Source organism: Heterodontus francisci, chromosome 5 (assembly GCF_036365525.1).
Source record: "Heterodontus francisci isolate sHetFra1 chromosome 5, sHetFra1.hap1, whole genome shotgun sequence".
NCBI lineage: Eukaryota > Metazoa > Chordata > Chondrichthyes > Heterodontiformes > Heterodontidae > Heterodontus > Heterodontus francisci.
The window spans coordinates 156,430,612-156,458,316 of record NC_090375.1 but is presented as its reverse complement, the minus strand read 5'-3'; the positions used below and the strand labels follow the sequence as shown (position 1 = coordinate 156,458,316).

The 27,705-nt window shown below is 43.2% G+C and overlaps 1 protein-coding gene across 2 annotated transcripts in view; it reads right to left on the bottom strand.

The window, feature by feature from the left end:
* Positions 1-224: 224 nt before the first annotated feature.
* Positions 225-27,705, bottom strand: part of itga9 (integrin, alpha 9) — a 550,508-nt gene continuing 523,027 nt past the window's right edge. For both annotated transcript variants that reach the window (XM_068032283.1, XM_068032284.1), the window contains 2 exons: positions 19,460-19,579; positions 225-1,683 (listed from right to left, as the gene is read on the bottom strand). In XM_068032283.1, coding sequence (XP_067888384.1) covers positions 1,585-1,683; positions 19,460-19,579 — 219 coding nt within the window. In that variant the 3' untranslated portion in view covers positions 225-1,584. The remainder of the gene's footprint in view (positions 1,684-19,459; positions 19,580-27,705) is intronic.

Genomic DNA, 27,705 nt, shown 5'->3' with positions numbered 1-27,705 from the left:
TTATGAAATGTGCTTGTGACATGACAACACAGTAAACTTCCATATACTTCAGTCACAATACTTGAGTTTTGCTCTCACTGGTGTCACATTTTCTGTAACATGCAGAAAGCATTTTATACCATTAGGTCACCAGGTCAAGATTCAGGAAATCAAGATTCAGTAAGTCACTTTCAACAGCTCTATTATGGAGGGATTAATGGACAATCCTAAAGTCAAACAACATGCACAAACCATAGGAGTGCCCTTCTCGATAGTGTTATCACCTGCAAATACTTTCCCAATTGCTTTCCATAGCATGTAAATGATTTTTATCCTTCAGCTCTGTCATTGGCAGGCACTTGGTCCCTGTCCTCTTCAACTTTCTTCCTAAACTCTTCCATCGTGTTTTATCCTCCATCCCCCTCTGCTTTCAGAGGCTTTTAAAAATCCTCCTCTCTGGCTATGCTTTCAGTTCAGTTCCTAACTCCTCCCTTTTTTCCTTCATTTCTCCCCTCACTCTGCGAAAAACTCGAAGATCTTTTTGTGTGTAAGGAGTATTTTATAAATGTAAGTTCTCATTATACCCTGCATGCAAGCCTTTTTTCTCCTTTTTCCATCAATTTTCTCCCATTTTTCCTGAATGCGTTGAGTCCTTATCTGCATATATTTCCATGGGCATTGCTTGTCCTCTGGCACCTCAGACAAGTGCTCATTATTCTTAGCTGAGCCTTGTTAGTTCAGTGTCAGTAGGTTATTCAACTGTGAGAGAGAATTACAGCCAGACTTGATCCTAACCCCATCCAACGTCCACACATGGTACACTTTCATCAGGAAGTCACTAGATAGTGACCTGGTACAGAAACCCTGGCCCATTTTCTCTGACCTAACCCAATAGTAGTTACTCTGTTGTTCCCCACATTCCCCACCAGGCAGAAAGTTTTGCTTGCATAGTATACAACATTGCATGATCATTGTTTCAGACAGCAGATGATGGAAAATAGCTTGCTGCAAAGTGCAAAGAATATACAGTACTGAAAGGGATAGATAACTTTGCATGTGGTCGTGAATTTTCATCATCAAGGTTGACCTTACTGCAAAGACCTTCAGATAAAATAGCTTCTTCATCAACTTGTCATCACTCAGGTTCTGAGCAAGACATCAGTGCAGTGAGTGTATTATAGAAATGGATAAGAGTAAATTACATTTGGATAAAAATATAAAGGAATAAACATTTTGGACAAACAGGTTCTTCTCTTATAAAAAATATTTGTTTCTCTTCACTGAACACACAAAGAGAATTCAGTCCCCTGAGGGTCGTATTGTTGTAAATCCCATTCTTCTCCAACTTGAGTCTGTGTTCTTCACAGCACTTTGCTTTCTGAAGTTCATTGATGTGTTTTAAAGGAAGTCGAAGCAGCACACAACAGATCTTCTGTCTGCAATGCCTGCACCAGGAATGCTTCCAGCTGTTGAATTACACAAATACACAAATCATCAGATCTCCAAAAAATCTGAAGAAGGATTCCCTCTTCCACAAATGGAAGACTCAGGAACAGGGTCAATTGGCTGTCTGATGCATGCCACATGGTTCAATTATCTGGCAGCTCACTGGTCTTTTTGCACCCAGTCCCAACTTTCTTCACTGTCCTTCCTGTTCTTCTCAGCTTCAATGATTTCTTTGTACCTTCGACGAAAGAAGCCCATCTAGACAAAAAAAAAAGCGGAATGGATAAGTGTCCGAGATGATTGCACACAGTGCTGGAATGATATACAACAGTTTAGTTGTGGCAAATTTAACTGCAATCAATAAAGGCCTTTCATCCCTTGAATTCTGTTTCTTTTTTGTGGTTACTCATTCTTGGAGGCATGTTGTAACTCATCAGCACCAGCCCAATCACATTGAGTGGGCAGGCTGATTGATATATGGTGTTGGCATAGGGCCCCCTCATACCCCAGTGAACATTTTAGACATCATTAGAAGGAACCCATTCCTTATCACAAGACAAATTGAGATAACCTTCAGAATCAGAAGGTGAATGTGTTGCCAGAAGCATTGTATTTGAAAGACTTGTAAAGGATGCAGTGTTTTTGCATATTCTTCTGTCGCATAAATTCAAACTGAGATCAGATTAATAGGATCTGACAGTTGAAATGGTCCCACATGACTTGAGTTTCAACTCAGGACCCAGCTACCATGATGGCCAAAGTATAAAACTGCTGACAATTCAGTAAAAGTTGGCAATAATGTTCAGAGGGGTAATAACATGGGCTGTTATAACAAGTGAAATGGATCCAGTAATGGATAGCAGGGGCTTCTAGCATTCTGGCATTTTGTTGAAACTCAGCTGAATGAGATTTATGGCAGTTGACTGATCTTATATCGACCTGGGGAGAATACTGACACAAATGACTCAAAATGGAAAAGGTCCTATTCCCCTGTGCTGACATTAATCATCTTGATGAGCAACGTAAAATATAATTGAGGAAAAAAAAATAATGATCATCATTGTCAATGAAAGAATGCTGTCTCAATTAAACCCTGCATGACCCTCACACGGCCTTTGGCCATCCATTTTCCTGTTGTGTTTTTGAGGTAAATTTGAGCAGAGTAACCTACAGGGTGAATTCAGTAATCGCGACAGGAACACGGGTCAGAAAATATATTCTCTGATCTACTCTCCTTTCAAGAATACCTCCCCACTGCGAGTCCCCAATTTTCCTCATTTTCTTTGTCTGGACTTTGTACTTGTGCACTGACGATCATTTAGAGCTCAATGTGGCATTGATTAACAGTGACCCTTCAGCAGTCATGCTGAAAAATAAGGGGCATGAGGAACTTTCCACGTGCATGAAATATCTTCATTTCCACCATTTTGCTTTATGGGTCTGATGTTACATTACTTTGATCTTTTCAGCAAAACTTCAAATCACTGGCGGCATTCATGGGGAGCAGAGGACTGGTTGACAACCTCTGCAGCCCCTTTGCCCAGAAGCAGAAATCGGACCCCAGCAGCTAAGCCTGTCCGACATCTGGCCTCACTCTCAACTTATATGGGGAAATGTGATCTCAGCTTAAAGAAAAGTTTTGAAACCCACAATTTTCACGGTTTAAGCAATTTTTGCCATTTCCGCAAATACATGTTTGATCATAAATATTTTCTACCATAAATATTATTACAACCATAAAATTAATTGAAGTGCAGCACCTTAGATATCTTTGGCAGGGGCAACTGTTTACTGATTGAGCAATATGCGTGAAAGGATTATCTTTATTTGTGGAGAACTGAAGCTTTCTACTTGACGTTGAAAGACTTCAAGCTTCCATGTCGTTTTCTGATAACTTTTCCTTGCTTTGAATCATTTATGGGGTAACTTTCTGACTTTGTACTTAAGTCATAAAATTAGCCCTCATGTCAATAGAAAACCTATAAAAGCTGGAAATCTAAAGTAAAAACAGGAAATAATGGAAAATGCACAGTAGGGAAGGCCGCAGTTGAAACAGAACGAACAAAGTTGCACATCCTGAGGACATCCCAAAGTTCTTTACAGCCAATGAAATATTACACAGAAACACTGCAGCCAAATTTTGCACAGCAAGGTCCCACAAACAGCAATTTGCTAGGTTACCAGATAACTTGTTTTTGGTGGTGTTGGTTGAGAGATAAATATTAGTCAGGACTTCTCTCTAAAGATAGATTAATGTTTTGTTAATGGAAGTTTGCAACTCAATCATTGACCTATCCTTCTACATTTCAGGTGCTAACTGACCTGCTGTGCATGTCCAGCAGTTTCTGTTTTTATTTAAAGACAGTTATATAAAATGAGAAGAGTGGAACAGGCAGTTCAATTGTGTCAATATCTAATTAATCTGCTCCAAATTTCTTATAAACAGTATTTATTCTGGGTTTATTCAGTGTCTTTAGAATTCTGCAGTAAAGTTTCTATGACAAGAGAACGTCGATTTTGCAATGTTACCAAGTGGCGTACACATAATTATGTCTTGGCTCAAGTGTAACAGCAGTTACTTTTAGATTTTAAAATAGGACACGTTTAGAGAATGGCATGCAAACTATGAACTTACAGTAATAAGAACAGAAAGTGCTGGAAATACACAGCAGGTCAGGCAGCATCTATGGAGAGAGAAAAAGGGTTAACGTTTCAGGTCTGTGACCTTTCATCAGTTTTGATAAAAGGTCACAGACCTGAAATGTCAACTGTTTCTCTCTTCGCAGATGCTGCCAGACCCGCTGTGTATTTCCAGCACTTTCTGCTCTCATTTCAGATTTCTAGCATCCACAGTATTTTTCTTTTATGAACTTACAGTACCTGAAGAGGACAGAAAGAAAGACTTGCATTTATATATCATCTTTCATGACCACAGAATGTCCCAAAGTGCTTTACAGCAGATAAATTACTTTGGAAGTGTAATCACTGTTGTAATACAGGAAACGTGGCAGCCAATTTGCACACAGCAAGTTCCCACAAATAGCAATGTGATAACGACCAGACAGTCAAATACTGGGATGTTGATTGACGGATAAATATTGGCCAGGATACTGGGGATAACTCCCAGAGGACTGGAGAATAGCCAATGTTGTTCCTTTGTTTAAGAAGGGTAGCAAGGATAATCCAGGAAATTATAGGCCGGTGAGCCTTACGTCAGTGGTAGGGAAATTATTAGAGAGGATTCTTCGGGATAGGATTTACTCCCATTTGGAAACAAACAAACTTATGAGCGACAGGCAGCATGGTTTTGTGAAGGGGAGGTCGTGTCTCACTAACTTGATTGAGTTTTTTGAGGAAGTGACGAAGATGATTGATGAAGGAAGGGCAGTGGATGTTATCTATAAGGACTTCAGTAAAGCCTTTGACAAGGTCCCTCATGGCAGACTGGTACAAAAGGTGAAGTCACATGGGATCAGAGGTGAGCTGGCAAGATGGATACAGAACTGGCTCGGTCATAGAAGACAGAGGGTAGCAGTGGAAGGGTGCTTTTCTGAATGGAGGGATGGGACTAGTGGTGTTCCGCAGGGATCAGTGTTGGGACTGGGACCTTTGCTGTTTGTAGTATATATAAATGATTTGGAGGAAAGTGTAGCTGGTCTGATTAGTAAGTTTGCGGACGACACAAAGGTTGGTGGAGTTGCGGATAGTGATGAGGATTGTCAGAGGATACAGCAGGATATAGATTGGTTGGAGACTTGGGCGGAGAAATGGCAGATGGCGTTTAATCTGGACAAATGTGAGGTAATGCATTTTGGAAGGTCTAATGCAGGTGGGACGTATACAGTAAATACTCCCTTAGGAGTATTGACAGGCAGAGAGATCTGGGCATACAGGTCCACAGGTCACTGAAAGTGGCAACGCAGGTGGATAAGGTAGTCAAGAAGGCATACGGCATGCTTTCCTTCACGGTCGGGGCATAGAGTATAAAAATTGGCAAGTCATGTTGCAGCTGTACAGAACTTTAGTTAGGCCACACTTAGAATATTGCGTGCAATTCTGGTCGCCACACTACCAGAAGGACATGGAGGCTTTGGAGAGGGTACAGAAGAGGTTTACCAGGATGTTGCCTGATCTGGTGGGCATTAGCTGTGAGGAGAGGATGGATAAACTCGGACTGTTTTCACTGGAACGACGGAGGTGGAGGGGCGACATGATAGAGGTTTACAAAGTTATGAGCGGCATGGACAGAGTGGATAGTCAGAAGCTTTTTCCCAGGGTGGAAGAGTCAGTTACTAGGGGACATAAGTTTAAGGTGAGAGGGGCAAAGGTTAGAGGGGATGTGCGAGGCAAGTTCTTTACACAGAGGGTGGTGAGTGCCTGGAACTTGTTGCCGGGGGAGGTGGTGGAAGCACCATAGAGATGTTTAAGAGGCATCTTGACAAATACATGAATAGGATGGGAATAGAGGGATACGGACCCCGGAAGTGCAGAAGGTTTTAGTTTAGGCAGGCATCAAGATCGGCGCAGGCTTGGAGGGCCGAATAGCCTGTTCCTGTGCTGTACTGTTCTTTGTTCTTCTTCAAAATAGCATTATTAGATCTTTTTACATCCAATAAAAGGGCAGAGAGGACCGCAGTTTAATGTCTCATTTGAAAGACAGCACCTCTGACAGTACAGCACTCACTCACCACTAAGGTGTTAGCCTTGATTTTTGTGCTGAATCCAGGAGTGGGACTTGAACCCACAACCTTCTGATTGAGAGGCAAAAAAAACTTACTGACGAGCCATGGCTGATATTGAACAATGTGAGGCCAGTCCCACTGAACCGGACATTGGAGGAGAGGTGGTGAAGGAGGATAGAGTAGTGAACCATGTCAAAAGTTACAGAGAGGATGAGGGGAGACAGGGCCCATGGATGCAATTTATGACTTTGATTCGGACCATTTTGGTGCTTCAGCAGGGATGAAAGCCTGATTGGAAAGGTTCAAACAAGGAGATGCAGGGAACACAGGCATGGATGTGGCAGGCAACAATATGTTCAACTACTTTGTAATGGAAAGAGGGGTTGGAGATGAGGTGGTAAATTATAAGGTCAGAGGGTTGAGGGTGTTTTTTCAGGAGAGATGTGAGGATGGCAGTTTGAAAAGCATGGATGGGATAAGTAGAGGGAAGCTAGGTGGTCAGCGGTTTAGCAGAAATTCGACCAAGGGAGCAGAAAGCGGGTGCCATGGACAAGTTCAGCGTGGAAAAGGCATAATGGGAGTTAGAAGTTAGAGAAAGGTGATGTTTCAGGACTACAGCAGGGGTGAGCCTGGAATCAGGTTTGGCTTGGTGGGAATGCAAACAGGGAGAAGCAGCACAGGCAGCTGAATGGATGATCTCAATCTTAGTGACAAAGAAGTTCATGAGCTCTTATACTTGTTGTTGGAGGAAAGGGTGGAGGGGGTAGAGAAAAGGCCAATAATAACCCTGAAACAGTAGCATCAGTAACAACAACAACTTTGCATCTGTCTTTACCAAGGAAGAAAATGCTGAAAGAGGAGGTAATTCAGATGCTTGAAGGTTTTAAAATTGACAAGGAGAAGGTATTAGATAGGTTGGCTCTAGTTAAAATGGATAAGGCACCAGGACCAAGGATACTGAGGGAATTGAGAGTGGAAATTGGGAGGCACTGGTCATAATTTTCCCGTCTTTGTTAGATACAGGGGCAGCGCCAGAGGATTGGAGAATTGCAAGTGATACACCCTTGTTCAAAAAAGGGTGTAAAGATAAGCCCAGCAACTGCAGGCCAGTCAGTTTAACCTTGGTGGTGGGAAGGCTTCTAGAAATGATAATGTCGGACAAAATCAATAGTCACTTGGGCAAATGCATGTTATTTAGAGAAAGCCAGCACAGATTTGTGAAGGGAAAATTGTGTTCAACTAACTTTCTGGAGTTTTTGATGAGGGAACAGAGAAGGTTTATCAGGACAATGCTGTTGATGTAGAGTACATGGACTTACAAAAAGCATTCCATACAGTCCCAAACAACAGACTTGCGAGCAAAGTTATAGCTCATGGAATGAAAGGGACAATCACATCATGGATACGGAATTGGCTGAGTGACAGGAAAAGAGAATACTGGCTAATGGATATTTTTCGGACTGGACAAAGGTTTATAGTGGACCCCAGGGGTCAGTGTTGGGACGCTTGCTGTTCTTGTTATATACTAATGACCTAGACCTTGGTGCACAGGGCACAATTTCAAAATTTTGTAAGCATTGTGAACTGTGAGGAGGATAGTGTAGAATTTCAAAAGGACACAGACAGGTTGGTGGAATGAGCGGACAAGTGCAGAGAAGTGAAAAGTGATTTATTTTGGTAGGAAGAATGCAAAGAAACAACATAAAATAAAGGGTGCAATTCTAGAGGGGCTGCAGGAGCAGAGGGACCTGGATGTATATGTGCATAAATCATTGAAGGTGGCAGGACAAGTTGAGGGCACGGTTAATAGAGCTTATAGCTCCTAGGCTTCATTAATAGGGGTGTAGAGTACAAAAACAAAGAGGTTACATGAAACTTGTACAAAACACTGGTTTGGCCTCAACTGCAGTATTGTGTCATATGTTCATATGGTCAAATGTGTCCCGTTCTGGGCACCACACTTTAGGAAAGATGTGAAGGCATTGGAGAGAATGCAGAAAAGGTTCATGGGAATGTTCCAGGGATGAGGATAGACTGGAGAAGTTGGGACTGTTTTCTTTGGAGAAGAGAATGTTGAGAGATTTGATAGAGGTGTTCAAAATCATGAAGGGTCTGGACAGGGTAGATAGGGAAAAACTGCTCCCATTGGTGAGGGATTGAGAACACGAGGACACAGATTTAAGGTAATTGGCAAAAGAAGCAAAAGCAATATGCGGAAAAACTTTTTCACGTAGTGAGTGGTTAAGACCTGGAATGTGCTACCTGACAGTGTGGTGGAAGTAGGTTCAATCAAGGCAATTGGATTATTATCTGAAAAGGAAGAATGCACAGTGCTATGGAGAGAAGGCCATGGAGTGGCACTAGGTAAATTGCTCTTTCAGAGAGCTGGTGCAGACACAACAGGCTAAATGGCCTCCTTCTATGCTGTAACAATTCTGTGATTCTGATTCTGTGAACTTGTATTTATACAGCGCCTTTAATGCAATAAAACGTCCCAATGTGCATCACAGGAGAATTATTGAACAAAATTTGACATTGAGCCACATAAAGAGATATTAGGACAGATGACAAAAAGCTTGGTCAGAGGGAAGCTTTAAGGAGTATCTTAAAGGAAGAAAGAGAGGTAGAGAGGTGGAGAGGTTTAGGGAGGGAATTCCAGAGCTTAGGGTCTTGGCCACCAATGGTGGACTGATCAAAATTGGGGATGCTCAAGAGGCCAGAATTAGAGGAGTGCAGATATCTCAGAGGGTTGTGGAGCTGTAGAAGATTAAAGAGATAGCGAGGGGTGAGATTATGGAGGGACGTGAAATAAGGATTAGAATTTTAAAATTGAGGCGTTGCTTGATTGGGAGCCAACATAGGTCAGTGAGCACAGGTATGATAGGTGAACTGGACTTGGTGCAATTTAGGACATGGGCAGTAGAAATTTGGATGACTTCAAGTTTATAAAAGGTAGAATGTGGGAATATAGTGAGGAGTGCCTTGGAATAGTCAAGTCTAGAGCTAATAAAAGCATGGATGTGGGTTTCAGTAGCAGATGAACTGAGACAGGAGCAAAGACAGAGGTGGAAATAAGCGGTCTTAATGATGGTATGGATATGTGGTCAGAGGCTCATCTCAGGGTCAAACCTGACACCAAAATTGCAAACAGTCTGCTTCAAGCTCATAGAATTGCCAGCGAGAGGGACGGAGTTCATTGCTAGGGAGTGAAGTTTGGAGCGGGCACTGAAGACAATGGCTTTGGTCTTCTCAGTATTAAGCTGGAGGAAAAGTCTGCTCATCCAATACTGCATGTCGGACAAGCAGCCTTACAATTTAGAGACAGTGATGGGTTCGAGTGAGGTGGTGGTGAAGTAGTGCTGGGTGTTGTCAGTGTAGATGTGAAAACTGACGCTCTGTTTTCAGATGATGTTGTTGAGGGACAGCGTGTAGATGAGAAATAGGAAGGGGCCGAGCATCTTGGGGACACCAAAGATAATTGTCCAGAAGTGGAAAGGACATCAGAAAAAGGAGCTGGAGAAGGCTATTTGCCCCTTTGAGCCTGCTCAGCCATTCAACTAGATCATGAATGATCTTCTGCCTCAACTCCGCTTCCCGCAGTATCCCCAAAATCATTGCAGGTGATTCTCTGGCTATGATTAGATAAGAATGGAACCAGCTGAGTACATTTCCATGCAGCTCGATGATGATGGAGAGGCTTTCCAGAGGATGGTGTGGTCAAAGGATGCAAACCAAAAAGACTTGCATTTATATAGCGCTTTTCATGACCACCAGACATCTCAAAGCTCATAACAGCCAATGAAGGATTTTTAGGTCACCGTTGTAATCTAAGAAACGCAGCAACCAACTTGCACACAAGCTTCCACAAACAGCTATGTGATAATGACCAGATAATCTGTTTTTGTGATGTTGATTGAGGAATAAACATTAGCCAGGGCACCAGGGATAACTCCTCTGCTCTTCTTCGAGGTAGTGCCGTGTGACATTGCACTCCTTTGCTGACCTTCAGAGAGGCTTTAAAAATTAAGCAGTTTTTTGGGCACAAGGACACCAAAAGGTTAAAACCAAAAGGTTTTAACTGTGATCTTTGTCTAAATTTACTAAGAAACTGACTAATGTACCCCAATTTAAACAAAAAATAGTTCAATGTACTTTTAAAAATTGTCTGCATTAATTCAAAATTGAGTTACTCAGAGGTGATGGATTAAAAATGCTTACTTTTGTGATAACCAAACTTCGCCAACTTACTAAATTTTTTAAGGTATGAAGTCTCATGGCATCAGGTCAAACAGGGGCAAGGAAACCTCCTACTGATTACCACCTACTGCTCTGCCCACACCCCACCCCCTCCCTGCCGACTGATAATCAGTCTTTCTTCATGTTGAACACCACTTGGAAGAAGCACTGAGGGTGGCAAGGGGACAGAATGTACTCTGGGTGGGGGACTTCAATATCCATCACCAAGAGTGGCTCGGTAACGCCACTACTGACCGAGCTGGCAAAGTCCAAGAGGATATTGCTGCTAGACTGGGTCTGCAGCAGGTGGTGAGGGAGCCAACAAGAGGGAAAAACCTACTAGACCTTGTCCTCACCAGTCTACCTGTTGCAGATGCATCTGTCCATGACAGTATTGGGAGGAGTGACCACCGCACAGTCCTTGTGGAGACGAAGACCTGTCTTCACATTGAAGATACCCACTATTATGTTGTGTGGCACTACCACCGTGTTAAATGGGATACATTTAAAACAGATCAAGAAACTCAAAACTGGGCATTCACAGGGCCATCAGCAGCAGCAAAATTGTATTCAACCACAATCTGTATCCTCACGACCCGGCATATCCCCCACTCTATCATTACCATCGAGCCAAGGGATCAACCTGATTCAATGAAGAGTGCAGGAGTAGCATCAGGCATACCTAAAAATGAGGTGTCAACCTGATGACGATACAACATAAGACTACTTGCATGCTAAATAGTGGACGTAGCATGCGATAGGCAGAGCTAAGTGATCCCAAAACCAATGGATCAGAGCAAAGCTCTGCAGTCCTGCCATATCCAGTCGTAAATGGTGGTGGACAATTAAACAACTAACTGGCGGAGGAGGCTCCACAAATACTCCCATCCTCAATGATGGGGGAGCCCAGCACATCAGTGCAAAAAACAAGGTTGAAGCATTTGCATCCATATTCAGCCAGAAGTGCCGAGTGGATGATCCATCTCGGCCTCTTTCTAAGGTCCCCAGCATCACACCAGTCTTAAGACAATCCGATTCACTCCACATGATATTAAGAAATGGCTAAAGACACTGGATACTGAAAAGGCTATGGGGCCTGACAACATTCTGGAAATAGTGCTGAAGACTTGTGCTCCAGAACTGGCCATGCCTCTAGCCAAGCTATTCCAGTACAGCTACAACACTGGCATCTACCCGACAATGTGGAAATTTGCCCAGTTATGTCCTGTCCACAAAAAGGCTAAATCAGCAATCACCTGCTCACCAGTGCTCAGTTTGGGTTCTGCCAGGGCCACTCAGTTCCAGACATCATTACAGCCTTGGTCCAAACATGGACAAAAGAGCTGAATTCAAGAGGTGAGGTGACAGTGACTGCCTTGACATCAAGGCAGCATTTGACCGGGTGTGGCTCCAAGGAGCCCTAGCAAAATTGAAGTCAATGGGAATCAGAGGGAAAAACTCTCTGCTGGTTGCAGTCATACCTAGCACAAAGGAAGATGGTTGTGGTTGTTGGAGGTCAATCTTCTCAGCTCCAGGACATCACTGCAGGAGTTCCTGAGGGTTGTGACCTAGGCTCAATCATCTTTAGCTGCTTCATCAATTACCTTCCTTCAATCATAAGGTCTGAAGTAGGAACGTTCACTGATGATTGCACAATGTTCAACACCATTCGCAATTCCTCAGATACTGAAGCAGGGCAAGACCTAGACAAAATTCAACTTGGGCTGATAAGTAGCAAGTAACATTTGTGCCACACAAGTGCCAGGCAACGACCATCTCCAACAAGAGAGAATCTAACCACCTCTCCTGATATTCAATGACATTACCATTGCTGAATCCCCCATTATCAACATCATGGGGGTTACCTTTGATCAAAAACTTAACTAGGCCAGCCGTACAAGTACTGTGGCATCAAAAGCAGGTCAGAGGCTGTGAATTCTGTGGCGGGTAACTCATCTCCTGACTGCCCAAAGTCAGGAGTGTGATGGAATACTCTCCCCTTGCCTGGATGGATGCAATTCCAACAACACTCAAGATGCTTGACACCATCCAGGTCAAAGCAACCCACTTGATTGGCACCCCATCCACTATCTTAAACATTCACTCCCGCTACCACCCGCACATAGTGGCAGCAGTATGTATCATATACAAGATGCACGGCAGAAACTCACCAAGCCTCCTTCAACAGCACCTTCCAAACCCATGACCTCTACCACCTAGATGGACAAAGACGGCAGTTGCATGGGAACACTACCACCTGCAGGTTCCCCTCCAAGCCACACACCATCTTGACTTGAAACTACATCGCCGTTCCTTCACTGTCGCTGGGTCAAAATACCAGAACGCCCTCCCCAACAAGACCTACACCACACACACTGCTGCGGTTCAAGAAGGCAGCTCACCAACACCCTCTCAAGAGCAGTTAGGGATGGGCAACAAATGCTGGCCTTGCCAGTAACGCTCAGATCCGATGAAAGAATAAAAAACTAAATCCATGACTTCTACCACCAAGAAGGGCAAGAGCAGCAGATACATGGAAACACCACCATCTGCAAGTTCCCCTCCAAGTCACATACCATTCTGATTTGGAACTGGTTTGCCGTTCATCGTCAAAATTCTGGATCCCCCTACTTAACACTGTGTGAGTATCTTCATCGCATGGACTGCAGTGGTTCAAGAAGGCAGCTCACTACCACCTTTTCGAGCAATTAGGATGGGTAATAAATACTGGTCTTGTCAGCGATACCTGTATCCTGTGAAAGAATAAATTTTTAAAACTAGCTTAATTTGAAGAGCCTCTTCAAAGGCCTGTAATTAGGCACAATTAGTGAAAACTCCATGGTGATTCATTCAGTCTGGTGGTGGGCCAGTTTCTAGCACAAAGTTTTTTAAACCAACACAAAAAAATCAAGGCAACTCTATTTGTGCTGAACGCATTTCTTGCCAGTTTAAAAAAAACATTGTGCTGGAGTTCCTCAATCTTTTGTGCTCGTTTGGCCAATTTAGGATGAATTGCACCCGAGTGGAAATTCTGGGCCAATGTGTTGCACACAGTGAAATATTTGCAATTAGCCTTATGTAGCTCTCAGGACATATCCGTATACGCAGGTCAGCCATCATTGGAATTTCAACACCAGAGAATGGTGTCAGTGTTCTGTCCATTGGACCGATGGAGTAAAATGATTTGATGATTTCACTCTGCCGTGTGTGGTACTTGTAGTTTATTTGCTTTTCCTCACTTGGGAGATGAACACAAGGTGTTTGCTTGTGTTTTGCTTGCTTTTTCTTGTACAGAATTTGCCTGCACTCTCAGGGGGAGGGGAGCTGAAGTCAACAGTTGCAAACTCATCAGTTTTCCTTCTTTGATTTACTGATTGCACTTTTAATCTCAAGTGTTTTGCGTTGCTGTTCCCATGCTTAAGGAATGCTCGGCCATGCAACACTGAAACTAATAGCCTCAGGTGATTAGTATCAATGTACATCTCGTCTGTTCACCCGCGCTATGTTTCTTTAGTTCTGATAACTGAGGCATTGGTCCAGGATTATATCAATGGGAACTTTTCAGATGTAATAGTTCAGTAATAGTCAAAAGTTTACTCTCAGTGTTGCCAAAACTGCTGGCCAACAGCTGATGGGAAAATAAATTTCTAATTGCTTATCAGTTAAAATTCCAAAGAAAGCAGCTGGAATGTTGAACAAAGATAAATTAAAATCTGTCTTTGTCCTCTGCCTGATGACTCTCAGTGGTATTGAAGAATATATATATATATATACATATACAAATATATATAGATATAAAAATAAATATATATTTATTTATATAGCCGCTTATCGTAGATTTATTTTCCTCTTCTCCTTATATACACAGTGATGTTCAATCAGAGCTGCGTTTAACATAATTGACCGAACAGTAAAATGTGCTGGCTTATGGGGGAGATTTGGTACAATCAAGGTCATCATAAAAAGGCTTTTTCACATGAAACCAGTTAAGAACAGCTTCTTCGTGCCGGAATAAATGTTTAGTCCACAGTGACAACTCTTGCCATCTTAGCAAATGCTTACCTCAGAGTGACTCCTTCAGAAATAATCCAGTTGCTGTAAACTCAGTTTAATGAACCAACAGTCCACCAGGACTGAAATCCTGACTGAATTAATTTGAAAATCATCTGAACTCTATGCCAACCAGTGACTGCCTGTCAGAGGTTTAATCCTTTTCTTATTGAACAGAAATGATTGCCTTGGGTATACAGTTTGTTTATCATTGTGAAAAGTTTAAACCTAACATGCTTAGGTTAACTTACAGGAGGCTCACCTGATGAGTGCAGGTATTGAGAACTTGCAGGGCACAGTGCCTATAATTCCCTGTCCATTATGGAGTAGAGAATCATGGCGACTGCATCCATGATTTTCCAATGGGAATAATTTTATCAATCCACACTGTTGGCAATGACCCTCAACAATGCCAATTGGAAAGTCTGGTCAGAAATAATAGTCTCAAAATAGTTGGCAATTTGTGCCTGAGTTTCCAGTTTGTGCTGTTGACAGATGAGGGTCTCTGCTGGGAGCTGTGATTCATATGATAACTGGTCACTATGTACCACCAGCGGGCGAGAGTCTGTACTCAGAGCAGTAATTGGTGTAAAAACTGCTCATTATCTTCCACCAGTGGGTGAGGGTTTCCCCTGGAGACAATGTCTCATTAAATATCTCCCCCTCTATACACTCGCAATAGGTGAGGGTTTGTGCTGGGAGTAGTGATTGGTGCACTAACTGCCTCACTCTGTACTCCCAATAGGTGAGTGTTGCGCTGGGCACAGTGTCTCATGATATATCTCCTCTGATTCGCTTTCTTGATGGTTGGGAGCTCCCATTATTAAAACTTACCTTTAAGTGTCAATAAAATACTTATCACATATTTTATGTGCTGCATATTTTATGATTTAGAAAGTTATACCAGCAGTATTTCAGCAGACTGAGTAATGCTTCCATACAAAACAGGAAAGACACAGTGGGGGGGGAATTTTATGCTGGCAGTGGAGGTCTCAATGTTGGGGGAAACAGACACCGAAATTCACGTGTCACATCTTCTCCAGAAGGTCTGCAGAATTTAGTGCCAATCAGGCACTTAAGTGGACAGCAGTGGTCCTTCCATAGGATTTGGGACCCCATTGCCAGATGTCCCACCCTTGGAGAGATGCTGCCCAATCAGAGGCTGACAGCTGCACTGACAGCACGGAGGTCATAGTCATACAGCACTGAAACAGGCCCTTTGGCCCACCGAGTCTGTGCCGACCAACCGCCACCCAATTATACTAACCCTACAGTAATCTCATATTCCCTACCACCTAGCTACACTAGGGGCAATTTATAATGGCCAATTTACCTATCAAACTGCAAGTCTTTGGCTGTGGGAGGAAATCGGAGCACCCGGCGATAACCGGGAGAACTCGCAAACTCACAGGGAGAACTCGCAAACTCCACACAGGCAGTACCCAGAATCGAACCCGGATCGCTGGAGCTGTGAGGCTACGGTGCTAACCACTGCGCCACTGTGCCACCCAGGTGGTGGCTGCTGCTGGGGAATACCATCCTGGAGGCCGTGGACCGTCGCTGGACCCAGGACTTAGGAAGGTCAAGGCGGGAGGGGTCTCATGGGGTGAGGGTCATGGGGTAATGGGGGAGGACGGCCCTCAGCGGGCCCCCCCTTCCCGATGCTGGGTCTCTCGTTCAGATACTAAATGTCTTTGAACGAGGGATCCGCCCACCCCTCCACCCCGAGCCAGAAAGCAGCCATCACGGCTTTTCTTGCCATGCTTCCCACGCGGCGACAGGGCCGCCCGCCACACGGGTAATTGTGGGCTGTGGCAGGAAGAGGCCCTTAATTGGGAGTTAATTACCAGTTAAGGGCCTCAGTTGGCAGTGGGGCAGGAAGGCCGTTTACTGGCTAAGTTTCGGCAGAGGCGGGATGGGGACGGGAACCCCACTCCCCTCACAATCCCATCTGGTTTTACACTCCTCCCACCTCCAAACACACCACAGGGGAGAGCATAAAATTCCACCCACAGTTTCAGTTTCCAAACTGCACTAAGCTGGTTGATCTCAGCTGGAGTTGCATTATCAGGACTGAAAATGACCTCAGTAGCCCAGGGTTAGAGGCAGAACATCAACCAGGGTTCCCACAGGTGATGAAGGCAATAAAGAATTTCCCAGAGCCAAAGAACATAACAGATTTACAGTGATTCATGGGTATGGTTAACCAGGTAGGGAAATTCCTATCAAATCTGGCCACTAATTAACGAGCCTCTACAACAACTGCTAAAGAACAGCAATACCTGGTGCTGGGGAGATGGCCAGAAAAATTCTTTCACGATCAAGGAAAGGTTAACGTCATCAGAAGTTTTGGCAAATGCAGACCAGTGTACTTTGTCTCTCATTCATTTCCAGAGACAGAACGAAGGTTGGCAGTGACTGAAAAGAAAGCATTGGCAACAACATGGGCATGCGAAAAACTTTCCGACTATGTACTAGGTCTCAAGATCAAGATTAAAACTGACCACAAGCCACTAGTAACGTTGATTAATTCCAAGGAGTTAGCAAAATTAACCCCAAGGGTAGAGAGATTTCGACTATGACTAATTAGATATGACACAACAACTGAATATGTCCCAGGGAAACATCAGGTGACAGCTGGCGCATCATCAAGAGCATCAATTGCTATCCCTGAAGTGGGAGATGTCTCATTACTGGAGGAAGTGGAAATCTTTGCTTTAGCTATAATAGAAGATTTGGCGACACCTGCTCAAAGACTACGCCAAATTAGAAACCTGCGGAAAGAGGATGTAGTCTGCAAAAAAGTAAGACAGTTTTGCCAAAATATACGCCTAATAACCTGGTTTTAAGAAAATATCATGAGCAATGAAGCCGTTTTACTATTGTCGACGGATTACTAGTGTACGATGAAAGACTAGTTATTCCAAGGGCTTGAAGGTTAGACATCCTAGAGAAATGACACCAACGGAACTTAGGAATCACCAAGTGTAGAGCAAAAGCAAGAATCTAGGTATGGTCGCTAGAGGTTTCCAAGGAGATCAAAGACACGATTTCCAGATGTATCACATGTGCTTCGGCCAGACAAGACTCTAGAGAGCCACTGATGTCGTCTTTGTTACCGTCCAGGCCATAGGAGTGCCTGGGAATGGATTTGTTTGAATATGAAGGGATTTTCCTTATTGTCATTGACTATTACTCCAGATGGGTTGAAGTCAAAACAACACATGGCCAGAGTTCTGAAACCATTATCAAATCACAAAAAGAATTTTCGGCACACATGGCATTCCGGACCTGATGATTTCCGATAACGTACATAGTTGAGGCCCCTAACTGATCCCTGTGGCGCTCTACTAGTTACAGCTTGCCAACCTGAAAATGACTTATTTATCCCGAAGCTCTGTTTCCTGTTAGTTAGCCAATCCTCCTCTATCCATGTAATATATTAACCCCAACACCATGAGTTAAACTGAGCCTGGCATGCCCCCCCCTTTCAAGATATGCCGATATACTCAGAAACAGAGGTGGGGAGGGCAAAATCCATGCTGCCCCCTGTTGAATCAGAAAATCTAGGCACTGCATTTTTCTTTATTTTTGTTATGTATCAGATAAGATGGTATGAATCACAGCTAGACAGACCGGGCTGAATTTTGTTGTGGCGATGGAGGTCGCAGCAGTGAGCTGGAAGCTGGCAGGATACCCCCTTTCAGCCCTCTGACAAGCCCCTGTTGCTATTCCAAGGCGGGCAGGTACTTAACTGCCATCGTCTGGGATGCTGACCCTTTAAGGGACAAGCTCCCTTCTCCAAGAGCTGCCAATCAATCGGAAGGCCAGCCACTCTGCAGTGCCGGCAGCGCTACTGGGAGCAGTGGCCACTGCCGGTACTGCAGGAGGCCCTGCGCTGGATAAGGCCATATCGCAACAAGACTTAAGAAATTCCACATCATCCAGGATACCATAGTCTGCTTCACTGGTGCTCCTGCTAGTGGAATTAATATCCATCTCCTCCACCATTAGCGAACCGTGACTGCAGTATGCACTATCTACAGAATACCTAACAATAGCTCATCAAGGTTACTCTAACAGCAACTCCCAGCCTTGCGATGTCTACCACTGAAAAGAGCAAGAGCAGCAATGTCATGGGTACACCGTCATCTCTAAGTTTCCTCCAGGTCACACATTGGGACGTATTTTGCTGTTCTTCGTTGCCCCTGGGTCAAAATATGGGAATTCTCTACCTAGCATCATCTCCACAAGGGCTGTAGAGGTCCCACCACCACCTTCTCAGGCTAACTAGGGATGGATATTAAATACAACGTTGTTAGCATCGCCCAAATCCCAAGAACCAAAACAATTTCCAAGTTTACTCTCCTTTCACAGAGCTTTTGAAATGTGAAAGTGAGGCAGCATCTGCCAATTGTTTGGATGCAAGAGATCCCATGGTATTATTAGAAGAGCAGAGAGTTCTCCCAGTGTCCTGGCTATCATTAATCTCTCAGCCAATACCAGATTACCTGGTCACTTGCTTCCATTGCTGACTGTGGGACCTTGCTGTGCACAAATTGGCTGCCACTTTTACCAACATAACAGTGATTACAAAGCAAAAACATTGATTGTGTAGTACTTTAGGATGACCTGAGGAAGTGAATGGCACTGTATGGCTAGTTTATTTGTTTCTTTTGTTTGCAGCACAGATTAGTAATTCAGATTCATTTAAATGAATGGATAGAAAATCAGCTGCAACAAGGTAGTACCGGGAGCACCTGATTCAAAAAGTAATCACATAATTCAGAATTCTGTGCAAGTTCAGCAGTAATTATATAATCTAGCGCTAATGGGATGGAGCAACACTTGCATGAAGCGCATCTCTGGAAATTGCGTCCCTCACTACCTGCACATGCCACACCCAGGTTGTAGAATCAGCCCATGCATTAATATTGCAGGAAATATTTAAATGACTAAATGGATATTCCATCAAATATCATTTACAACAGAAGGCTAAACAAAGGCAAATTTCTGCTTCTACGGAAAAATATCAGACTTCTCTGAGAGATCACAGTGCAATTTACCTTCCAAAGCAAGACAGCAAGTAACAGGAAAATGAGGATTCCCACAAAAAGGCTGATGGCGATGATCCATCCCACAACGTAACCACGAGGCTCCAGATTGTGCAAGGCTTCAAACACCACCTAGACATAAAGAAAAGCTGTGTTACTGACCAAGATTACGGATGGCATCACACACGGTGCCAATAAGTTCTCAAGACACTTCAATCTGACTGTGTAGCTTTGAGCGAAGTACTTCTCATCTGACATCCATATGCCAGCTTTCTGAACTGTCTATCATGGGGAGGTGGTGGCATAGTGGTAACATCACTGGACTAGTAATTCAGAGCCCAGGCTAATGCTCTGGGGGGCATGTGTTTGAATCCCACCATGGCAGATGGTGAAGTTTGAATTCAATAAATGAATCTGGAATTAAAAGCTAGTCTAAAGATGACCATGAAACCATTGTCGATTGTTGTAAAAACCCATCTGGTTCACTAATGTCCTTACCTGGTCTGGCCTACATGTGACTTCAGACCCACAGCAATGTGGTTGACTTTTAAAATGCCCTCTGAAATGGCCTAGCAAGCCACTAAGTTCAAGGGCAATTAGGGATGGGCAACAAATTCTGGCCTAGCCAGTGATGCCCACATCCCATGAAAGAATCAAAAAAAGTCATGAAATAAGCAATTCTTCTGTGTATCAGCTGTGGCTCAGTTGTAGCCCACTCACCTCTAAATCAGAAGGTTGTGGATTTCAGTCCAACTCCAGAACTTAAGCATGAAAATCAAGGCTAACAATTCAGCGCAGTATTGAGGGAATACTGCATTGTTGTATGAGATGTTAAACTGAGGTCCCATCTGCCCTCTCAGGTAGACATAAAAGATCCCATGGCACTATTTGGAAGAAGGATAGGGATGTTATCCCTGGTGTCCTGGCCAATATGCATCCCTCAGTCAACACAAAAAACAGATTGTCTGGTCGTTATCACATTGCTGTTTATGGGAGTTTGCTGTGTCCAAATTGACAGCTGTGTTTCCTACATTACATATGAACATATGAATTAAAAGCAGGAGTAGGCCACCCAGTCCCTCGAGCCTGCTCCCCTGTTCAATAAGATCATGGCTTACCTGATGGTAACCTTAACTCCACATTCCCGCCTATGCCTGATAACCTTTCACCCCCTTGCTTATCAAGAATCTATCTACCTCTGCCTTAAAAATATTTAAAGACTCTGCTTCCACCGCCTTTTGAGGACGAGAGTTCCAAAGACTCACAACCCTCAGAAACATTTCTCCTCACGTCTGTCTTAAATGGGCGACCCCTTATTTTTAAACAGTGACTCCTAGTTCGAGATTATCCCACAACAGGAAACATTCTTTCCACATCCACCCTGTCAAGACACCTCAGGATCTTATATGTTTCAATCAAGTTGCCTCTTACTCTTCTAAACTCCAGCAGATGCAAGCCTAACCTGTCCAATCTGATCTACTTCCTGTCCCCTCCAGCAAGGTTAAGGGGCCATTTTGGGGGAGGGGCGGGCGGGGGGAGTTACTGGGCTTCCCCAGAAATTCTGCTTTCCAAATCACTGAAATATCTAAGCAGACCACCCATCAGTTGAGAGCTGGTTTGAATCCCTTTGAGGCCTTCTTAAAGATTCCAAGCTTTATCTAGATAAAGGTAATTGATCTCATGGGGAGGAGATTGATTAACCAGTCTGAAGACCATATAACTCCTTTGATTCCAAAAAGTTCAGGTTTTCCTGGAAAGTGAGGGGGGGCAGTGGGGGGGGGGGCTCTCAATTGGAGAAGCTGTGGACTGCGTCACCTTACTTGGCTGGATCAGGGCAGGTGCTGAAGATGCACTTTTGCAGGGGCCAATAGCCCACTTGGCCATGCAAGTGACTCCATTCCCTGGATTTGGGATATGTCTACAACTGAGTTCAGGGTGAATGTCAATGTGGCGGAGCTGACCTTCAGGAGTGTTAAATTTGAAGCTTAATGAAACTGTAAAACCTCAATAATGTGACAGAGGCAAGAGTGGAAAAATGCCCATGTTGGCACAATTTTGATGGTAAGTTATGGAACTGAATAATTTACAGCACAGAGGACTAGCCCTAAAGAAGTTGGCCATTTTGTCCCATTCCCCAGCCCTCTTTAAAATTTTATTTTTCCACTTCCCTTTTTATAGAGGCATAATGACCGTTCGGCCCATCAAATCCATGGGGGCTCTCTGCAGAGCAATCCAGTCAGTCCCATTCCCCTATTCTATCCCTGTAGCCCTGCAAGTTTATTTTCCTCAAGTGCCCATCCAATTTCCTTCTGAAATCATTGATTGTCTCCACTTCCACCACCCTCAAAGGCAATGAGTTCCAGGTCATTAGTACTTGCTGTGTAAAACAGGTCTTCCTCACATCCTCCTGCATCTCTGGCTCTAAACCTTAAATCTGTGTCCCTTAGCCTTTCCACCATCAGCTAATGGGGACAGCTTTTCTTTGTCTCCCTTATCTAAACCTGTCATAATCTTATACAACCCCTAAACAAATCTCCTTTGCTCCAAGGAGAACAACCCTAGCTTCTCCAACCTAACCATGTAGCTAAAATCCATCATCCCTGGAACCATTCTGGTAAATCTCCTCTGCACCCTCTCAAGGACCCTCACATTCTTTCTAAAGTATAGTCACTACAACTGGATACAATATTCTAGTTGGGGCCTAAACAGCTTTATAAATTCCCTGCTTTTGTTCTCAATACCTCTATTTCTGAAGCCCAAGATCCCATATGCTTTGCAAAATAATATCTCAATATATACTGCCACCTTTAAAGATCTATTTACATGAATCCCCAGGTCCGTCTGTCCCTCTACACTTTCTAGAACTATGCCATTAAGTCTATATTGCCTCTCCCTATCCCTTCTACCAAAATGCAGCACCTCACACTTCTCTGTATTAAATTCAACTAGCCACTTGTCTACCCATTCTGCTTGCCTATCTATGTCTTGTTGCAGTCAATTGGTGTCATCCTCACTATTTGTCACAACTCCAAGTTTGGTATCATCAGCAAATTTTGAAATTTTACTCTGTATTCCAATATCCAAGTTATTTATCTATATCAAAAAAAAAAGCAGCAGCCCTAGTATTGATCCTTTGGGAACACTACCATCTAGCATCCTCTCGTCTGAAAAATGACTATTTACCACAACATGCTGTTTTCTATCCTTAAGCAAGTTTTTTATTCAAGCTGACACTGACCCTCCTATTCTATGAATCTAAATTTTGTTAACCAGCCTATTAAGTGGTAGTTTGTCAAATGCTTTCTTAAAATCCATACAGAAAACATCCATTGCTTTCCCTTCATCAACCTTCTCTGCAACTTCAAAAAATCCTATTAGATTAGTCAAACTCAATCTCCCATTTACAAATCCATGCTGGCTCTCCTTAATTAACTCAAACTTCTCCAAGTGCCTTTTAATACTGTCCCTGATTATTGTTTCTAAAACCTTACCCACCACTGATGCTAAAATAACCAGGCTATAGTTGCCAGGAATATCCTTACACCCTTGCTTGAATAAGGGTGTCACATTTGCCACTCTCCAATCCACTGTTACCTCCCCCATATCTAGGGAAGTTTGGACGATAATGGCAAGCCCTTCCACTATTTCCATTCCCCCTTCCCTGAGCAACCTGCGATGCAAATCATCTGGACCAGACGACTTATCCACCCTAAGCATAGCCAGCATTTCCAGTACAATCTGCCTATCAATTTTCACCCCACCCATTATCTCTTGCATCTCCACTTCCACTGATATTTTTTTAGCATCCTCTTCCTTGGTAAACACCAATACAAAGTACTCATTAAGTATTCTAGCCTTGCCTTATGTCTCTAAGCATGTAATAGGCATATCTTTTCCCCTTTCTTGATCTTTGCCCCAACAGGCCCCACGCTGCCTCTTACTACCTGCCTACTATTTACCTGCTGATAGAAGATTTTTGGGTTCCCTTGCATATATTCTGCCATTCTTGTTCTCATATTCTCTCTTTGCCTGTCTTATTTTCCTCTTCACTTCCGCTCTCAACTTCTATTTGGCCTAGGTCTTGCTTGAAAAATTGCTTGGATCATTTATGTTTCAATCATATTCTATATCTCCTTCGTCATCCAAGGAGCCTTGGCTTTGATTCCCTTACCTTTCTCCCTTGTAGGGTAGATAAAGGGGAACCTGTAGATGTAGTACACCTGGATTTTCAAATGACATTCAATAAGGTGCTACATAAAAGATTAATAAGCAAGGTAAGGGCTCATGGTGTTGGGGGTAATATATTAGCGTGGATAGAGGATTGGTTAACAGACAGGAAGCACAGAGTGAGCATAAATGGGGCATTTTCAAGTCGTCAGGCAGTGAATAGTGGGGTGCCGCAAGGATCAGTGTTGGGGCCTCAGCTATTTACACTCTATATTAGTGGCTTGGATGAAGAGACAGAGAGTAACGTATCTAAGTTTGCTGATGATACAAAGCTCGGTGGAAAGGTAAGCTGTGGGGAGGATGTAGAGAGGTTGCAAAGAGATATAGACAGGTTAAGTGAGTGGGCAACAAAATGGCAAATGGAGTATAATGTAGGGAAGTGTGAAGTTGTTCACTTTGGTTGTAAAAATAGAAAAGCAGAATATTTTTTAAAAGGTGTGAAACTGGTAAGTGTTGATGTTCAGAGAGACTTGGCAGTACTCGTACAAGGAATGCACAAAGCTAACATGCAGGTGCAACAAGCTATTAGGAAGGCAAATGGCATGTTGGCCTTTATTGCAAGGGGATTGGAGTTACAGGAATAAAGAAGTCTTACCAAAATTGTACAGGGTTTTGGTGAGATCATACCTGGAATACTGTGTGCAGTTTTGGTCTCCACATTTAAGAAAGGATATACTTGCAGTGGAGGCAGTGCAGTGGAGATTTACTAAATTAGTCCCTGGGATGAGGGGATTATCCTATGATGAGAGGCTGAGTAAATTGGGCCTATATTCTCTGGAGTTTAGGAGAATGAGAGTCGATCTAATTGAGACATACAAGATTCTGAAAGGGCTTGATAGGATAGAAGCTGAGAGATTGTTTCCACTGGTCGGGGAATCGAGAACACGGGACACGGTCTCAGGATAAGGGGTCAATCATTCAGGACTGAAATGAGGAGAAATTACTACACACAAAAGGTTGTGAATCTTTGGAATTCTCTACCCCAGAGGGTTGTGGATGCTCCATCATTGAATACATATAAGGCTGTGATAGATTTTTAGTCTCTCAGGGAATCAAGGGATTGGGGAGCGGGCAGGAAAGTGGAATTGAAGCCCAAGATCAGCCATGATCGTATTGAATGGCGGAGCAGGCTTGATGGGTCTTATGATACAATGATCACTCTTAGGCAACTGTTGCCCCACAGACACTTGGTCTGCCCCATTCCCCAGCACCAGATCCAGCAATGCCTCCTTGCTAGTTGGACCAAGAACATACCAATCAAGGAAGTTCTCCTGAACACATTTCAGAAATTCCTCCACCTCCTTACCCTTTATTCTAACATTATCCCAGTTAATATTTGGGTCATTAAAATCCTACAGTATCACTACTCACCACTCTACAGTCCTTACACATCTCTGTGATTTCCCTGCAGATTTGCTCCTCTATCCCTCTCTCTCACTAGAAGCCTATAGAATACCCCCACTAGCGTGATCATGCCCTTTTTGCTTCTCGACTCTTAAAATGGAATCTGCCCTTACCCCCTCAAGGACACCTCTTTCCAACACTGCAATGTCTTCCCTAATCAATACTGCCATCCCATATCCCTTTTTTCCTTCCCTATCTTTTCTGTACACTTTGTATCATTGAATATTAAGTGCCCAGTCTTCACCATTTTTAAGCCCCATTTCTGTTACTCCCACACAGCTATTTGAGCTTGTCGCTCACCAACCTTATTCTCCACACTTTGTGCATTTACATACTTGCATTCTAAACCCATCTTGCTATTCCTCCTGGTCCTTTTTAGTCTGTCCCTATCTAATATGCTACTACTTCCTTCTCTAGTACTATCCCAACACTCTCACTCCTTTATGCACCTTATTCGTCTTTTCTACTTCTAATATGCTGATATTATGGCTTCTGCTTCTACTACTGATTCTAGTCGGACAACCACGTTTCAACAAAATTTATTCATTCCAGGGATGTAGGCATCGTGGGCAAGTCTGGCATTTGTTATCTGATTGCCCCGAACGCCCTGATGGTGTGGCTTGTTTGGCCATTTCACAGGGCAGTTAAGAATCATCCATTGGTGAGGGAACGCAGTCACAAAGAGGCCAGATGGCAAGTTTCCTTCCATTACGAAATTTAATGAACCAATTGGGTTTCGAGAACAATGCTCTGCATAGATACATTTCTCCCTTCATTCTTTGGTGGTGATCTTAAATGTGTGACCTCCAGTTACCAATCAACAACCAATGGAAATAGTTTTTCACAATTTGAAATTTTGAACATCTTTATTACATCCCCTTTCACATTTTGCTCTAACAAAGAAGCCCCGATTTCTCCAATCTCTCCTCATAACTAAATCCTCTCATCTCTAGTATCATCTTCATGACATAAACCTCTAGAAAATCAACTTTCAAAATAGAGGTGCAAAAAGCTAGAGGGACATAAATATAGTCACTACTAGCTCAGATAATATATAGACAGCATCACTTTTATTTACTTCAAACTGTTAACACACTTTAACATTCCAATCTGAGTGTTCCTTTCCCAGTGAGCGGATATGTGCTGGAAAGAGTTGACCTCTGACTTCTAATTTCTACACAGGATTTGGGCAGGCTTCTTGCATTAGCAAAGGTCATTTCTTACTTATTCCAGAGCTTTCAACATTGGGGATCTGTTAAGAGTCGCATTTATGATCAGCAAGCGTGACACAGATTGTAATCATATTTGAACATTGAAAATTTTCAAACTCACATGACTCAACACACTTGGATTTGAGATCAGAATTAATCGTCCAGGTTCATTCCCACTTTCCCATCCCCCATGCACTGCTCCGAGTATGCTGAACTTAACAACAAGAAGTTGCATTCATATAGGACTTTTAATGCAGTAAAAACATCCCAAGGTGTTTCACAGGAAATTATCAGACAAACTTTGACACTGAGCCAGATAGAGATATTAGGACAGGTGACTAAAAGCTTGGTTAAAGAGGTAAGTTATAAGGAGCAACTTAAAAAAAGAGAATGAGGTAGAGAGTTGAAAAGGTAGAGGGATGGAATTCCAGAGCATGGGGCTGAGGTAACTGAAAGCACAGCCGCCAATATTGGAGCGATCATTATCGGCGATCTACAAGAGGTCAGAATTGTGGGAGCGCAGAGATGCTAAAGGATTGTTCGGCTGAATGGGGCAACTAAAATAAAAAGTGACAGAGGCCATGGAGGGAATTAAACACAGGCTGAGAATTTTAAAATGAGGCACTGCCTTCAGAAGCATGATTGGAGTCCTCACAGATGTATTAAATATCAACAATTTGTGCTTATAAAGAGACACATGGATCTTCCGGTCTGTACTTGATTGTCATTCATTTAAATTGTCACCTTGGCTCAGTGATAGCACTCCTGCCTCTGAGAAGGTTGTGGGTTTATGCTCCACTCCAGAGATATGAGCACATCATCTAGGGTGACAGGGAGGTGTCGTCTATCATACAAGACATTAAATTGAGCTCTTATATTCCCCCTCAGGTAAATGTAAAAGACTGCATGACACTATTCAAAGAAGAACAGAGGAGTCTCCTGTTGTTTTGGACAAAAATTAGCCCTCAATCAATATAATTAAAATGGATTATCTAGGCAATTATCTCATGGTATTATTGTAGGATCCTCCTATGTGCATTGGCTGCCAATTTTTTCTACCTTACAACAGTTCAAAAAGTATTTTATAAAATTTGTTTTCAATTTATGGGTGGCATTGGCAAGGCTGCATTTATTGCCCATCTCTAGTTGTCTTGAGAGTTTGGTGCTGTGCCACTTACTTGACAATGATTGCTTTTACCATGAGTGGATTGCGAGGCAACTTCCAAGATTATTAAGAATCAGCCACACAGTGTAGGAAGAGAGTGATGTGTAGGCCAGACCTGGAGGACATTAGTAAATCAACTGGGTTTTCACAATGATCTGGTAATTCCTTCCGGTGCTAGCCTAAAAGTTACGAGATTTATTGAACTCACTTTCACAACTTGCCACAGTGAGATTTTATGCTCATGTCCTCTG